The sequence below is a fragment of the Vipera berus genome (assembly GCF_964194415.1).
Source record: "Vipera berus genome assembly, chromosome: W".
In the NCBI taxonomy this organism is placed as follows: domain Eukaryota; kingdom Metazoa; phylum Chordata; class Lepidosauria; order Squamata; family Viperidae; genus Vipera; species Vipera berus.
In genome coordinates this window covers 56,609,707-56,625,975 of record NC_138210.1, presented here as the reverse complement: position 1 = coordinate 56,625,975, position 16,269 = coordinate 56,609,707, and the positions used below count along the sequence as shown (strand labels likewise).

Below are 16,269 nucleotides of genomic sequence, written 5' to 3'. Positions count from 1 at the left end.
AAAGGCGATTTGCGCTGTGATAGTAGCAGAAGAGAGAGAGAGGCGAAGGCTGTTTGGCTGATAAGGCAAGTTCAAATGGGCGAGAGGGTTGTAGGGAAGGAGAAAGCTGTTGTGATCAACTCTAGCTTAGGTGAGGAAGGCACGGGGGGGGAGGGGGTTGTTGGAGATCTGATGCAGGAAGGGCTGATTCCTTCCCCCCCTTCAAATGACACATTGATTACAAAGGAGTGAATCATGTTGTGAGGAGTGCACAACCATAGTCTGAATTTGGATGGATATGTAATGTCTGTGTGTGTTTGAGGAGTTTAGTAGGCCAGGGCTAAAAGAGGGACCTTGGGGTGTTGAGCTTAAGCGACCGCAGTGAGGTTCTTGAGACCAGGCTATAAATTCATGGTGGTTTAATGCTAGCTAAGTCAAATAAATCTGCCTTTCCCAGCCTGAGACCTTTCGTTTGCTTGGACTACAGTCCATTATGTTTGCGCATCATGGAGGGGAAGTTTTTGTATGTAGAGGGTTGTGTGAAGCAGGAGGTGAGTGGTGGGCAGGTGAATGCCGTTGTTGAGTGCTTTAAAGGTGGTTGTGAGAATTGTTTTTTGAGTGAGAGAGATGGGAACAGGAAGGAAAATGCTCCGCCGACTGAGAATATGGAACCACACAAAATTGTAAAAAGGCATCTTAGTTGTGTTAGTGTATTTGTGCATTTGGACAGCCCAGAGATAAGTGTCCTTGAATATTGCCGAATAAGGTGGCTTTCAAGAAACTGAAAACTAGTTTGTGAAAGTCCAAATGCTTTTTCTAAACATGCATGTAGGAGAGCACGATTGCGCACACAATTTCTGGTGCTACTTAATATAATTATGTGGAGTTATATAAGTGGCACAGACTGCAGAGACACCATGTGCATAATGAATATAGCACTGTCTGAAATGTTTTATGAATTGGGGTGTGAAAAAGTGGGGCAAAAGACACCTCATCTTTTCAGAGAGACATGTCTATGAATCTAAATATGGGTTGTCTTCAGTTTTATATTAGAAATTGAAGGGTATAAGTACAGAAATAATTGTGGTGAACACATGCAAAGTAACAAGCAGGGATCTGCAACAGAACTGAATACTATATATCTATTCCATATCTTTTGGGAGAAATGTGGGGAAGAAAGGGAAATAACAATTTAATAGTGTAGTTAGCTTTTTTAAAATGGGGATACTCTGCGAAATGCGCAACTTGCATGAGAATAAATGTATGAAGTCTGTTAGCTCTTCTGAGGGAAAGTTAGATGTGTATCAGCAAGGAAGCTAAAATGGCACCTCATGAGTTTCTGTGAATGTGGGGGTGGGTGGATAGAATCACTTACATCAGTACCCTAGGAAGTGACTATCTTTCGGAGAATCAGTGACACACTAACTCTGAAAACACAGCGCTTCCTCTTCTGCTTCGCTCTGAGATGTCTTACAAAACTTTTTCAGTGGTAGGGAAATTCTAGGCAGAAGTTATGATGAAAGTTCCCCTAGTTTTCTGAAGTACCATATCTTGACTGCCTGTGGTTTTTATGCACCTGTTTTCTAAAACTTAAATTCTGGGTATGAAAGTAATAGCATTCTCCTGATGTTACTCCGGCAATTCCCATCCAGTTTTTCCCAATCACCCCAACTTCCCTCCTATTATGGACTCTCAATGTGCTCAGATCTCATTGGTTTGGTTTGTATTTATTTCTCCCACTCTTTTAAAAAAATAAAATCTTGTTTTCATACTGTTTTGGTTTGGTATTTCAATAGACCTTGGGGTTCTACAAGCTTCTAGTATTTTCCTCTCCTTATGCTTACACACATCCATGTGCAAAATCAGAGTTTGATTTTGCTCTTAGTATATAGAACCCTGTTGATGAACACGGGAAGGTCTGTACAGTATAGTTACATTTCTAGGGCAGCTTTCATCACTCGGATACCCGGCTAATGTGTTGGAAGAGAAGAACTGGAGAAGAAAAGAAATCTTCAGCCTTGAAGAAAAAAATGGATTAACTTTTATTAATAAATTAATAAAATGGAAAATTATGAGAGTTGAAGTCTAACAGGCCTGGAAGATGTCAGGTTGAGGAATGCTGTGATATGTCTCTAAATATAATTTAATGTCTGTGAAATGACTTATTTCAGAGGTTGGGCAATGCCCATGTTTCAGTTGTCATGAATTTTCAGGGGCATCCTAAGGATATGGGTGTGTGTGTGTGTGAGAGAGAGAGAGAGAGAGAAAGTCAAAATAAGAGCCCTTCCTCTTTTTTATATCATGTGCACAATATATATAAAAAAAGGTTTTGATCAGTTTCTGTTACCCTTTGGCTTGTATTGACCAATTCTGTGGAAACTCCTGACCCATCGGCAGAAGGAAGAACAACATGTATTCTTCAGGAGCAACTTGATATACCTCAGATTTCTTGAACCTGGCAATTTTAAGATGTTGCCTGGTTGGGGAATTCTGGGAGTTAAAGTCCAGAGAGTTTAAAATTGCCAAGTTTGAGAAACATTCGTGTACAGCCATGTTCTGTCATTGCTGCACCTTGAGCTGTTTTCAAAGATACAGCCACAATGTCTAGTTGAAAAAACCCTTCAAGATTCAACTTAAGGGTGGGACCTGTTAATCATTTGGAAACAGCTGGCAACTGTCATTGTTATTACCAACAAACTGTGTCTTCCTTGTCAGTGAATAATATTTTCTTACCTTTTTCAAATAATTTCTGGAATCTTGGAGCTAGCTTCTAGTTCTCTGGAACCAAGTGGGCCATTGCTGTGCTCTCACCCTGCAGATTACGAGGTTACAATACAGGTAGTTCTCAACTTACAACGGTTGCTTTAGTGACCGTTCAAACTTACAACGGCGCTGAAAAAAAGTGACTGACTGTTTTCCACAGTTATGACTCTTGCAGTATCCCCATGGTCACATGATCAAAATTCAGATGCTTGGCAACTGACTCATATTTATGACAGTTGCAGCGATCACCTTTTGCGACCTTCTGACAAGCAAAGTCAATGGGAAAGCCAGATTCACTTAACAACCATGTTACTAACTTAACAAATGGCAATGATTCACTTAACAATTGTGACAAAAAGGTCATAAAATAAGCCAAAATTCATTTAACAACTCTTTCACTTAGCAACATAAATTTCAGGCTCAATTGTGATCATAAGTCAAGGACTACCTGTAAAAGCCTAGACTCCAATTTTTAGAATCCTTCCTCTTTTTTTAATAAAGTCCCTCAGGAGATGTTCTGGATATTGCCTATACCAGGGGTAGACAACCTTGGCTCTTTTATGACTCGTGGACTTCAACTCCCAGAATTCCTGAGCCATGCTGGCTCAGGAATTCTGGGAGTTGAAGTCCACAAGTCATAAAAGAGCCCAGGTTGCCTACCCCTGGCCTATACTGATGTAGATGGAGCTTGGAAGGGGAATGGGTCTCAGCTAACACAGAATAAAACTCAATGGTTTTTTTTCTCCCTCCAACAGGAAGAAGATAATGTCTCACAAAGGATGTCTCAGTGTTACAAAATACTTCCTCTTTCTCTTCAACCTTTTCTTTTTTGTGAGTACATGGCTGGGGGCCAGTTGGATAGCCAGCTAGAGAATTATGATTTCCAGCTAGTTCATGAAGCTGTGTTTATGCAGGGTGGGAAAAGAGGAAAGAACGGCTACTATATGTAGATGTATACTTTTTAAAACAATCAAACCAAAAATCTCTTCCCCCTTCTTCAGATCCTTGGAAGTCTGGTCTTCGGCTTTGGCTTATGGATACTTTTTGATCAAAATAATTTTGCTTCCACACTTGGTAAGTTTCCATCTCTCTCAGAGACGGGCCTCCTTCTCTAAATAGCGTAGAGAACTTATGATTATAATTGGGACTGGAAAAATTCATTGTCAAGTGGTGCAGTCATGGGACCACACCTGATTTTATGACCTTTTTTGCCATCGTCATTAAATGAACTATCGTCCTCGGGGGTTTTTATTAGTTTATAATATAAAATACAAAAATACAAAGGAAAATGTTAGGAAAATAGGGGAGGGAGAAGGAAAGGGAAAGGTGTTCCAACTCCCTTTGGTACAGTAAAATAAGATAATAGCATCAAACCTCAGCTTTTTACTTTTACATAATAGTATAAACTAGCCACTTCTGTAACAACAAATCTAAACGGTAAAACCCAAAATCAAATTTTCATTTTTTTTCCACCTCAAGCAGAAGTGGTTTCCAAGTAGAAACAAAAGTAATCGTGTGTTTTTTTCTTTAATGAAGGCAGTCAATTTAGCCATCTCTGTTTACTGCATCAGTTTTTGCAGCCATTCATCCATTGTGAGAATCAAAGTGTCCTTCCATTTTTGTGCATAACGTATTCTTGCTGCCATCGACATATATAACATCAAAGTTTCTAAAAGAATTTCCATTCCACCTGCACACACACACTATCTTGCTTGTTAAGTGAGATGTGTGATCTCCATTTTCCAGCCTTCCTTGCCAGCTTCCCCATTGACTTTGCTTGTCATAAGCTGGCAGGATGGTGCAACTGTTGTAAATACAGGTGAAACTCGAAAAATTAGAATATCGTGCAAAAGTTCATTTATTTCAGTAATGCAACTTAAAAGGGGAAACTAATATATGAGATAGACTCATTACATGCAAAGCACGATAGTTCAAGCCGTGATTTGTCATAATTGTGATGATTATGGCGTACAGCTCATGAAAACCCCAAATCCACAATCTCAGAAAATTAGAATATTGTGAAAAGGTGCAATATTCTAGGCTCAAAAAGTGTCCCACTCTAATCAGCTAATTAAGCCATAACACCTGCAAAGGGTTCCTGAGCCTTTAAATGGTCTCTCAGTCTGGTTCAGTAGGAATCACAATCATGGGGAAGACTGCTGACCTAGCAGTTGTGCAGAAAACCATCACTGACACCCTCCATAAGGAGGGAAAGCCTCAAAAGGTAATTGCAAAAGAAGTTGGATGTTCCCCAAGTGCTGTATCAAAGCACATTAATAGAAAGTTATGTGGAAGGGAAAAGTGTGGAAGAAAAAGGTGCACAAGCAGCAGGGATGACCGCAGCCTGGAGAGGATTGTCAGGAAAAGGCCATTCAACAGTGTTGGGGACTTTCACAAGGAGTGGACTGAGGCTGGAGTCAGTGCATCAAGAGGCACCACACACAGACGGATCCTGGACATGGGCTTCAAATGTTGTATTCCTTTTGTCAAGCCGCTCATGAACAACAAACAACGTCAGAAGCGTCTTACCTGGGCTAAAGAAAAACAGACCTGGTCTGTTGCTCAGTGGTCCAAAGTCCTCTTTTCTGATGAGAGCAACTTTTGCATCTCATTTGGAAACCAAGGACCCAGAGTCTGGAGGAAGAATGGAGAGGCACACACTGCAAGATGCTTGAAGTCCAGTGTGAAGTTTCTGCAGTCTGTGTTGATTTGGGGAGCCATGTCATCTGCTGGAGTTGGTCCATTGTGCTTCATTAAGTCCAGGGTCAACGCAGCCGTCTACCAGGAGATTTTGGAGCACTTCATGCTTCCTTCATTTTCCAGCGGGACTTGGCACCTGCCCACACTGCCAAAAGCACCAAAACCTGGTTTTGGTGACCGTGAGATTACTGTGCTTGATTGGCCAGCAAATTCACCTGACCTGAACCCCATAGAGAATCTATGGGGCATTGCCAAGAGAAAGATGAGAGACATGAGACCGAACAATGCAGAAGAGCTGAAGGCTGCTATTGAAGCATCAGTGCCATAGGCTGATAGCTTCCATGCCACGCCGCATTGAGGCACTAATTGCTGCAAAAGGGGCCCAAACCAAGTACTGAGTACATATGCATGCTTATACTTTTCAGAGGTCCGATATAGTTCTATGTACACTCCTTGTTTTATTGATTGCATGTAATATTCTAATTTTCTGAGATTGTGGATTTGGGGTTTTCATGAGCTGTACGCCATAATCATCACAATTATGACAAATCACGGCTTGAACTATCTTGCTTTGCATGTAATGAGTCTATCTCATATATTAGTTTCCCCTTTTAAGTTGCATTACTGAAATAAATGAACTTTTGCACGATATTCTAATTTTTCGCGTTTCACCTGTACATGTCAGTTGCCAAGCATCTGAATCACAATCACATGACTGTCACAATGCTGCAGCAGTTGTAAGTGCAAAGAATAGTCTCTAAGCGAATGGTTGTAAGTCAAGGACGATGTAGCTCTTTTTCAAAAGCCTTATGCTTCTTTGGACGTAGGCCCAGTAAACCAGGCTTGGTTCTTCCAAACATTTATGTCAGCTGAGGAACAAGGAAAGATTAGAGACTGCTTATTATTATTGACTTCTTTTCTCTCATTTGTACCTTTTCAGTTCTTGATTGTTCTGATCTCTTCCTTCCTTCCTTCACAGGATCCTCATATTATGCTCTCAAAATATGGTCCTACATTTTCTCGGGTGTGGGCATCCTAACAATGTTATTGGGATTTCTTGGATGCTTGGGCTCTCTCAAGGAAATCAAGTGTATGCTAGGATTTGTAAGTAGCTGGGTAGAAGCTGTGGGCCTCTGTTCTGGTGTTGTCTAAGATTGGGAAATAACATTTATTGGGTTCAGTCAGGTAGGAACATCATGTTGCTCCTGTATGCAAAATGATGCTCCTCTTAAATTATTATTATTATTATTATTATTATTATTATTATTATTATTATTATTATTATTATTATTATTATTATTATTATTATTATTATTATTATTATTATTTTATTATTATTTTATTATTATTTTATTATTATTATTATTATTATTATTATTAAAAAAGCACTATAAATACTTCACCAAATGGAACAAGTTTTGAAAGATTTTGGTGATCTTTTCAGGAAGACAAAAACCTTCTGAAGTTTTGAGATGAAACATTTAAGTTCTAAGAAATTTGGTGGGCAATTTGAGAAGAATATTTTAACCATGTGATGCAGACGTGTGGGATAGAGTTTAGGGTGAGAAAAAGTTGCCAATTCCTGGATTAAAGCAACAAATTCTGGAAACTAAGATTTTTTCTGGAAACTGGATCTTCAGGCTAAGACAGTGAAGTAACATGAAAGCGAGGAATTCCTGCACTTGAAAGACTGTGAATAATCTTTACTGTGGGGTCACTTGGTGCTCTCTGAGCATGGTCGTTTTCTTGCAAATGTTTCATTGCCAAACTAAGTAACTTCATCCATGACTAATACTGATGATGTTACCTAATTTGGTAATGAAACGTCTCCAAGAAAACTACCAAAATCAGACAGTAACAAGGACCCCACGTTCAACGCCGAACTACAAAAAAAATCTATTCTGTTGGAATCATCACTCTATAAAACAACAGAAAAAGCTGATGTACTTTATTTGGAGGATAGGTGTAACTGTGCTGACACTTCAATTACAACAGACATGTCAAACACAAGGCCCGGGGCCCGGATCCGGCCCGCGAAGTGGTTTTATGTGGCTCGCGAACCCATCCTGGAAACAGTGAGGGAATGGCCCCCACTACCTTGGCCCTGGCCCAGAGACCCTCCTTCTGCCAGAGACCCTCAGATCTGTCCCGCTCCTGCCCAGGCCCCCATAGGCACCCTTGATGCAAACGATGTAGAGCTGGCCATGCCCACCCAGTAGGCCATACGCACTCTAGCCACGCCCACCCAGTAGGCCACGCCCACCCTGGCCATACCCACCCGGCCCCTTGAGGGCAACCGCAATGCTGATGTGGCCCTCAATGAAATTGAGTTTGACACCCCTGAATTACAAGAATTCATGAATACTGTATGTGGACATTTCATCTTTAATATAAGACTGATATATTGATAAAACGATGGCACAGCATTCTAGTTAATGAGTGGCTCAGGGGATCCCTCTACACACGGGTAGAAATCCGGTTGGGTACCTTTTAATAACACAGCAGAATAAAGGCAGGAGAACCTGTATACTTCATGATGTGGTAATTTCCCAAGAGGCTTTTGTAGTGGGAAATGCAGAAAGGTAATTAGGCTGTGTGGTATTTTCCCTTTGCCGTGATATATTCAGTACCTTGTGATTTAGCTGCAGATGAGGTTTCAATGTTTACAGCAGTGGTTTTCAGTTTTTAATGACAGCTGCTAGATTTTTTTTTAATGGCGATTACTTGGAGGTCGGGTATAGCATGTGTCTGAATTTTAATAATGCTTATCAGATATAGGCAGAAATGCAGATTAAAAATAAATTTAGCGTGCTTGTTTGTAAGAAACCTGAAGAAACGTTCATGTGAATGAATGAATGAATGAATGAATGAATGAATGAATGAATGAATGAATAATTGATACCATGGTGACATTGAGTGATTTTGTTGGCCTTTCCTCTCTCCATCAATAGTACTTTGCCTTCCTGTTGCTCCTGTTTGTGGGTCAAGTCACCATTGCAATCTTGATACAGACACACAGCAACACGGTAAGCAGTGTTGTAAATCAGAAGGGCTGATTCAAAACTGGGCCGTGCAAGTGGCGGGCGAGCGTGCAGAACCTTTCCCTCTCCACCACCGCCAAAACTGGTCCGCAAACCCAGAATGGTTAAATCTAGATGTTAAAACCCACCAAAATAAATAAAAGATTTGCTGGACCAAAAGAGATTTGTAATAAAGCATCTGGAGAGAAAGGTATTTCTAAACTAGCTCACTACTTGCATATCCTGGTTTTCCATTTACAAGAATTCCTGGGGAGAAAACAGTGTGATCCTGTAATGTGATCTGAAATATAATACTGTGTTCCACCATTTTGCAACTTTACTAGCTAGACCAGTGATGGCGAACCTTTTAGAGATCGAGCGCCCAAAATGCAACCCAAAACCCACTTACGTTTTGTCGGGTGCTGGGTGGGCGTGGTCTATTGGGTGGGTGTGGCCAATTGGGTGGGTGTGGTTGTGGTGGTAACGGCAGACTGGGTGGGACTAAAAAGTTCAATCAATCAATTCCAACTTTGCAAGATCTTTTTTTCCCATGAGAAGTTGAAACTGATTGATTGAACCTTTTTTTTTTTGCACACGGCAGCGGAGGCCTAAAGCGAAAAGGTTTTATAAAACCCAGCTGAAGGCCTTGGACTGGGGCGATGGCGTGTGTGCCCACAGAGAGGGCTCTGCATGCCACACATGGCACACGTGCCATAGGTTCGCCACCACGGAGCTAGACTAAATCCTTTCTCTTTTTTTCTTTTTCCCTTTCCCTTTCTCTCTTTCTCTGCCCAGAACCAAAAAAAATGGGTGGGGGAGGGATGACTAGGGCCTGTGAAAGAGAAGAATCAATTTAGACTCGATATTTCTGTGTCTTTCTCTTAGTGACTCACAGATGTGGGGTGGCATAAGAGAAGATGTGTGGCAGGGTATATAAAAGAGTGAGAGAAAAGAGATTAGATAGATAGATAGATAGATAGATAGATAGATAGATAGATAGATAGATAGATAGATAGATAGATAGATAGATATAGATATAGATATAGATATAGATATAGATATAGATATAGATATAGATATAGATATAGATAGATATAGATATAGATATAGATATAGATATAGATATAGATATAGATATAGATATAGATATAGATAGATATATCTTTTCTCTCACTCTTTTATATACCCTGCCACAGAGAATATATATATTCTCTCCAGGAGTAAATGTGATGTACAGCCAAAGTTAGCCGTAAATAAACTTCGCATCCTCTTTGGTTTGAACTTTTGTCCACTGAGAGTAGAGTTTGGGCAGAACCTCCCATTCTACTCCAAATAAAGGTAGTCCTTGACTTACAACAGTTCATTTAGTGACTGTTCAAAGTTACAACGGCACGGAAAAAATGACTCATGACCATTTTCCATACAACTATAACAACCGTTGCAGCATCCCCAGGGTCACATGATCAAAATTCAGGCACTTTGCAATTGACTCATATTTATGACGGTTGCAGTGTCCCAGGGACAGGTGGTCGGTCCCCTTTTGCGACCTTCTGACAAGCAAGGTCAATGGGGAAGCTGGATTCCCTTAGCAACAATGTTACTAATTCAACCCCTGCAGCGATTTGCTTAGCCACTGGGGTAAGAAAGGTCGCAAAATGGAGCAAAACCCACTGAACAAATCTCTCGCTTAGCAACAGACCATTTGGGCTCAATTGTGTTCGTAAGTCGAGGACTGCCTGTAAATGTAATCCAGATTTTATTCCTGGTTTGTTTGTTTTTTGAAAGAAATGGGCACCTGCTTTTCTGGCTTTGAACCAAGCCTCATCTGTCAAGGAAGACTTGTCTCTTTTTCTCCACCCTGGGAGGACTCCAGAGAAAACAGGATGTTGATCTGTCACTGCTAGATGCACCTTTGTTTTTACATATGATATAAAGAGCCTAACCAGGTTTGCTATTCCTCCCACATGCAGATCAGTTCGACAGTGGCTGGGCACGTCAAAACCATCATTACAGGTTATGGAACAAACGCATCCCTTTCAGATCATGGTGACAGCTGGGATTTTGTGCAAGAGCAGGTCAGCTGGCTTCCTGTCATGTCACTGTAACAGTAATGTTAGTTTTTCCATCCTTTACCTCCATTGATGTGATTCTTTGGGGACATACTTGGCTGTATGTAGGGTGACTCACATAACATGCTAAGCCATAAGGTGGTTTGTTTAGATTTGGTGTGCCTGGTGTGCTGGGTGGAGGTAGCCATACGGCTTGAAAGTCACGATATGTGAATTTTAAAAAATTCTGGTTGATTGACAGGGTGAAAGCCATGTTGGATGAGTACAGCCATAATACAGTCAACCTACAACTGAACTTAGTTCGTTCATCAGGTATGGCTATGATGCCATATTTACTAATATTGATTGCATATATAAGTAATGCTGTGGTGGTACAATGGTTAAAATGCAGCATTACAGGCTAATTCAGCTCCCTGCCAGGAGTTCAGTCCTCACCGGTTCAAGGTTGACTCAGCCTTCCATCCTTCCGAGGACTCAGGTTGTTGGGGGCAATATGGTGACTGTGTAAACCGCTTAGAGAGGGCTATAAAGCACCGTAAAGCAATATATAATCATAATCATAAAGTTGGAAGGGACCTTGGAGGTCATCTAGTCCAACCCCCTGCTCAGGCAGGAAACCCTATACCATCTCCGACAAATGGCTGTCCAGTCTCTTCTTAAAAACTTCCAGTGTTGGAGCATTCACCGCTTCTAGAGGCAGGTTGTTCCACTGGTTAATTGTTCTAACTGTCAGGAAGTTTCTCCTTAATTCTAGGTTGCTTCTCTCCTTGATTAGTTTCCACCCGTTGCTTCTTCTCCTGCCTTCGGGCGCTTTGGAGAATAGCTTGACTCCCTCTTCTTTGTGGCAGCCCCTGAGATATTGGGACACTGCTATCATGTCACCCCTAGTCCTTCTCTTCATTAACTAGACATACCCAATTCCAGCAGCCATTCCTTATATGTTTCAGCCTCCAGAACTCTAATCATCCTTGTTGCTCTAAGTCTAAGTGCTATTGCTATACAGCCTGCTTTTCTCCGTATTGGAGCTCAAGTTGGCATAAATAAGAGCAGTTGCTCTCAACCTTGGCGACTTGAAGATCAGTGGACTTCAACTCCCAGAATGCCCCAGCCAGCATGTTCATTTTAAGAGTTCCAGGAGTTGAAGTCCATACATCTTCAAGTTGTCAAGGTTGAGAAACATAGCATAAGAGATTTTATGGAGTCTCCCATTTAGGCATGGACCAAGCTCATATCTGCTTAATTTCAGCAAAGTTGTGCCAACCCTGTGCTGGGGAACTCTCTTCCTCTAGTAGTTTTTTTTTCTGTTGCAGGATAAAAAGCAGTGATTTTCTTAAAATGGATGATTCCAGTACACAGACAGGAAAGTTTTTGTCTCTCCAACCATCTTCTCTTTCTCACTGTCTTCAATCCCATCTCTTTGTCTTAGTTCCAATGCTGTGGCTGGACAGGCTGGACAGACTGGATGGAAAATAGCAGAGTCAGAAATGCCTCCAACAAACAGTTTCCATGCTCCTGTCGTAACACCTCTGTTCTACATTCAGCCAACAACAGAACAACTGCCAAGCCGCCCCTCTTTTGCCAAGCAGAGGGACAGTTGCCAATCAACAATAGAGTGAGTAGCCCACACATTGTTCCTCGGGTTGGGGGGGGGGGTGCACAATGCAGTCTAGCCCCTTTGGATACTTGTGGTGACCACGGCTGCATTCCTCTGTTGACATAAAACAGTTTTTAAAAAACTTGACCCAGATCCTCTAGGGGAAAAAATCATGGAATGCCAGCATTCTCTGTGCCCACCAGTATTTGTATCCAGAATGTTGAGGCAGAGCCTTGGTGGAGCAGTGGGCTAATGCCTCCTTAAGTAACACCAGCTGCCTGCAATTAGTGCAGGTTCGAGTCCCACCAGGCTCAAGGTTGACTCAGCTTTCCATCCTTCCAAGGTAGGTAAAATGAGGACCCAGATTGTTGGGGGCAATAAGCTGACTTTGTAATAATGCCGCTTGGGGCCCCCCGAAAGCCCTAATAAGCAGGCATATACATAGAATGAAGGCTATTGTTAAGCACATTGATTTGTGCTTCTTAGACTGTAAGCCGCCCTGAGTCTTCGGAGAAGGGCAGGATATAAATGGGATTAAAAAAAAAAGTTGTTCAAAAGGGGGCAGGGAAGTGATCGTAAGACAGTGTCTGAAAAGGATGCCAGTTCTTGCTCATAGGGGAGAGAGGGAGAATTTGTGCACAAAATATTAAGCTTGCCACGTTCGTTCTCCTGTTTAGTTTCTGAAAAGAGATGGCTTAAGAGGCAATTGGGTACGGCAGATGGTTGTAAAATAAAAAATAAAAAATACATAGGAAGGAGAGCATAGATGGAACGGCTTATTCCAATGCATTTGGGAGATGCCAAATTGAGGGGAACTGTAATAGATCTTCCGGTAAAAGATCTTCCAAAACAGGGTGCCGTATATTGATTGATTGATTCCAATTTTGAGACTGTCCAACTCCTTGTCAACTGATTGGCTTACAAATAAACAAAACATAGATAACGTGGCAAACGAGAACAGCAAAACTAAGCTAAATTAAAAGGGAACACCCACCCCCACCCCACCGCCCCAACCATCCTGTCCCGAGGCCTGGGTGAATATCCAGGGGTTTTTTAGTGATTTCTGGAACATCATAACAGCTTTTGTCCAGTTTGGCAGTCTCTAGGCGGGTGGTTGATTTGATGGTAGCCAGAAATAGGACCGTTCAGAATGAAAAAAATATTTTTTCCCCTATCCTATCCACTTATTTTCATGTATTGATTTCCATGTCACCATGCCATTGCACCTCGTTCTTATTTTTTTCCCACCATGAAAGAATAGAATTAACCTACTTGCAAAAAGCATTTGTACAGAAGAGAATTACACACTATTTTGGGACCATAGTTGATATATCCATTTGATTGTTGTTGTTGTTGTTGTTAGTTATGAAGTCATGTCCGACCCATTGCGACCCCATGGACAACGTTCCTCCAGGCCTTCCTGTCCTCTACCATCTTCTGGAGTCCATTTAAGCTCACGCCTACTGCTTCAGTGACTCCATCCAGCCACCTCATTCTCTGTCATCCCCTTCTTCTCTTGCCCTCAACCTTTCCCAGCATTAGGCTCTTCTCCAGTGAGTCCTTCCTTCTCATTAGGTGGCCAAAGTATTTGAGTTTCAACTTCAGGATCTGGACTTCTAAAGAGCAGTCAGGGTTGATCTCCTCTCGGACTGACCAGTTTGATCGCCTCGCAGTCCAAGGGACTCGCAGGAGTCTTCTCCAGCACCATAGTTCAAAGGCCTCCATTCTTTGGCGCTCAGCCTTTCTTACGGTCCAACTTTCACAGCCATACATTGCAACTGGGAAGACCATGCATGGCCTTGACTATATGCACTTTTGTTGGCAGGGTATCCATTTGATATACTGTAAGTGTTTATTTCTGAGTAGCATGTATTTCTGCCTACAAAAATGGTATGATAAAATGAGAAGCCATTGTGCATGATTATAATAATACTATTTAAAAAGAAACGAAGAGTACTGAGAACAAAGCCTCTAGCCACAGCCCAGAATGGGGGTTCTAGCTTATAATGAAAGCCAAGTCTTATACCTCTCCTAGCCCGCAACAGGGTAGGGCTAATCAGATCTCGGGATTACGTTATTCCAAACAAGCAACGGAGAAGACTCTGCATCTCGGGCCTTGTAAGCAGCCTCCTTAAGGAAAAGGGCTTGGAGTGAATCTCTTTGGATGGACACAAGCTACCGTTGCTCTTGTAAACATGTAGGCCCTTAGCCATAAGAGGTATCGATTTCAGCCTCTTTCTGCTGAGTCCTTAAAACGAGCAGCCAGTTGGTGCGGGAGTGATGAAAGGAAATAGGTATTCATACATTGCAAAAGTAATTTGTGGGACTCGACGCTTCCTGATATGGAGAAGGAGAGTGCCATGGGTGTTTCTGAACATTAGTAAGCGAGATTCGTAAAGGAAAGGACTAGCAAAGGCAAGGCTAGGGTCAGAACACAGAAAACAAAGGTGAGGTGTTCTTTCCTGATTTGAGTGTGTGTGTCTGTGTGTGTGTGAGAGAGAGTTTTTTGGCTATATCTGCTGAGCTGCAATGTGGGAGTGAGCGAGATGTGCCTTATAAGTGATCTGACAAGGGTTGTCCTTGGAAGTCCATCTGATGCTCCTTCCTTTTTAATGTATTTTTGTCCATTTGCAGGGCTGCAGGGAGAGTGTCCAAACCTGGCTGAACAATAACCTCATCAGCATTGTAGGGATCTGCCTTGGGATTGCTCTCCTAGAGGTAAGCACTCCTCAGTGACGACTGGGTACAGCTATTTTTCTACCAATAGAAATGTGGAAATAACAACAGGGATGTGCAAATATTGATAGGTTTGGAGACTTCCCCAAATCATTACAATATAAAATCCCATAAAGGCCACCCTTTCATCCTCCGGAATATTAAGCTAAATATTTATTCTTTGATGCTGTTTTCATGGAATTCAGATTTGCGTTGTTTTGAGATCTAATTTTTTTTAAAGCATCCAATAGTCCTATAGCTCCCTGAGTACTTTGCTGTTTGATGATGGAATGATCCAAACGTGGGTTTGTTTGTTTTTCCTGCCTGGCTAAGGTGCCATTATATTTCTGCCATCAAGTCTCCCTACCAATCTACTCATTCCGAGCAGGAGGCATTGCTGGTGGACAGCTGAAATGTTTATATGTGCTTGGTTGTGAGTGCATTACGTGATCAAGAATTGAGGTCTTTATCTCCTCATCCTGGATCTTTCTTGTAGTTCCTGCAGCTGCTGTGCATGTTGCTGGTCACTGCATTAGAACACAAGGACCTGCATAGAGGTGACACCCAGGAGATCCCTAACAGGTGGCTAAAGGGAGTGCATAGATGCTTCCACCTTTCTGCCGTGCCTCGTTATTTGTGTCTTCCTACGTTGGGAAGGATGTGTTACTTCTTCTCTGTGCATGTCCTTTTCTGTGTGACCTGTGTGGCTCATGAGTGCAGTGCAGGGACTACTGATTTTTCTTGGGTGCAAGTGTTGGCCAGGAAAGCTGCTGTCATCCCCAAACATCCTAGTGTCATGCTTGTGTATTTGCAGGGAAGGTGCTCAGCAAAAGTTGTGCTTCTGAGAGATCCCATACCAATCCTTGTGAATTCACCTAGTCCATTTCCTCTGTCTGGCACTCGACACATCTGCTGGATTATAATGTAGAGTAGCAATTTTAGAAATGTGATTTAGGCCAGAAAGACTTGGGATCAAGTCTTTAGGAGCCATAGTGGTGCAGTGGCTAGAATGCGGTATTGCAGGCTAATTCTGCTGACTGTCAGGGGTTCGATCCTCACCGGCTCAAGGTTAAGTCAGCCTTCCATCCTTCCAAGGTCAGTAAAAAGAGGACCCAGATTGTTGGGGGCAATATGCTGACTCCATAAACCTCTGAGAGAGGCTGTAAAGCACTGTGAAGCAGTATATAAGTCTAAGTGCTATTGCTATTGCTATCACGTTTACTCTAACTGTAGTTTATTGGCTAATTTTATTTATTTATTTATTTTAATCCCATTTATATCCCACCCTTCTCCGAAGACTCAGGGCGGCTTACAATCTAAAGCACAAATCAATGTGCTTAGCAATAGCCTTCATTCTATGTATATGCCTGCTTTTTAGGACTTTTGCCCCCCCCCCAAGCGGCATTATTACAAAGTCAGCTTATTGCCC

General features: G+C 41.9%; 1 protein-coding gene across 1 annotated transcript; it reads left to right on the top strand.

The window, feature by feature from the left end:
• On the top strand, positions 1 to 15,932 carry LOC308676109 (CD82 antigen-like). The gene is made up of 9 exons (XM_081341837.1): positions 1 to 65; positions 3,498 to 3,573; positions 3,744 to 3,816; positions 6,422 to 6,546; positions 8,394 to 8,468; positions 10,433 to 10,537; positions 11,958 to 12,143; positions 14,760 to 14,843; positions 15,337 to 15,932. Exons 2-9 carry the CDS (start codon positions 3,508 to 3,510, stop codon positions 15,766 to 15,768), a joined length of 1,146 nt encoding a protein of 381 aa, XP_081197963.1. The 5' UTR covers positions 1 to 65; positions 3,498 to 3,507; the 3' UTR covers positions 15,769 to 15,932.
• Positions 15,933 to 16,269: the final 337 nt, after the last annotated feature.

What these genes read in the sequence shown, in the direction of transcription:
- LOC308676109 (XM_081341837.1), top strand. Translation starts at nt 3,508, where the DNA reads ATGTCTCACAAAGGATGTCTCAGTGTTACAAAATACTTCCTCTTTCTC. An exon ending in TACAGACACACAGCAACACG is followed by an intron (nt 8,469 to 10,432) that starts GTAAGCAGTGTT and finishes TCCCACATGCAG; the next exon opens with ATCAGTTCGACAGTGGCTGG. An exon ending in AGTTGCCAATCAACAATAGA is followed by an intron (nt 12,144 to 14,759) that starts GTGAGTAGCCCA and finishes GTCCATTTGCAG; the next exon opens with GGCTGCAGGGAGAGTGTCCA.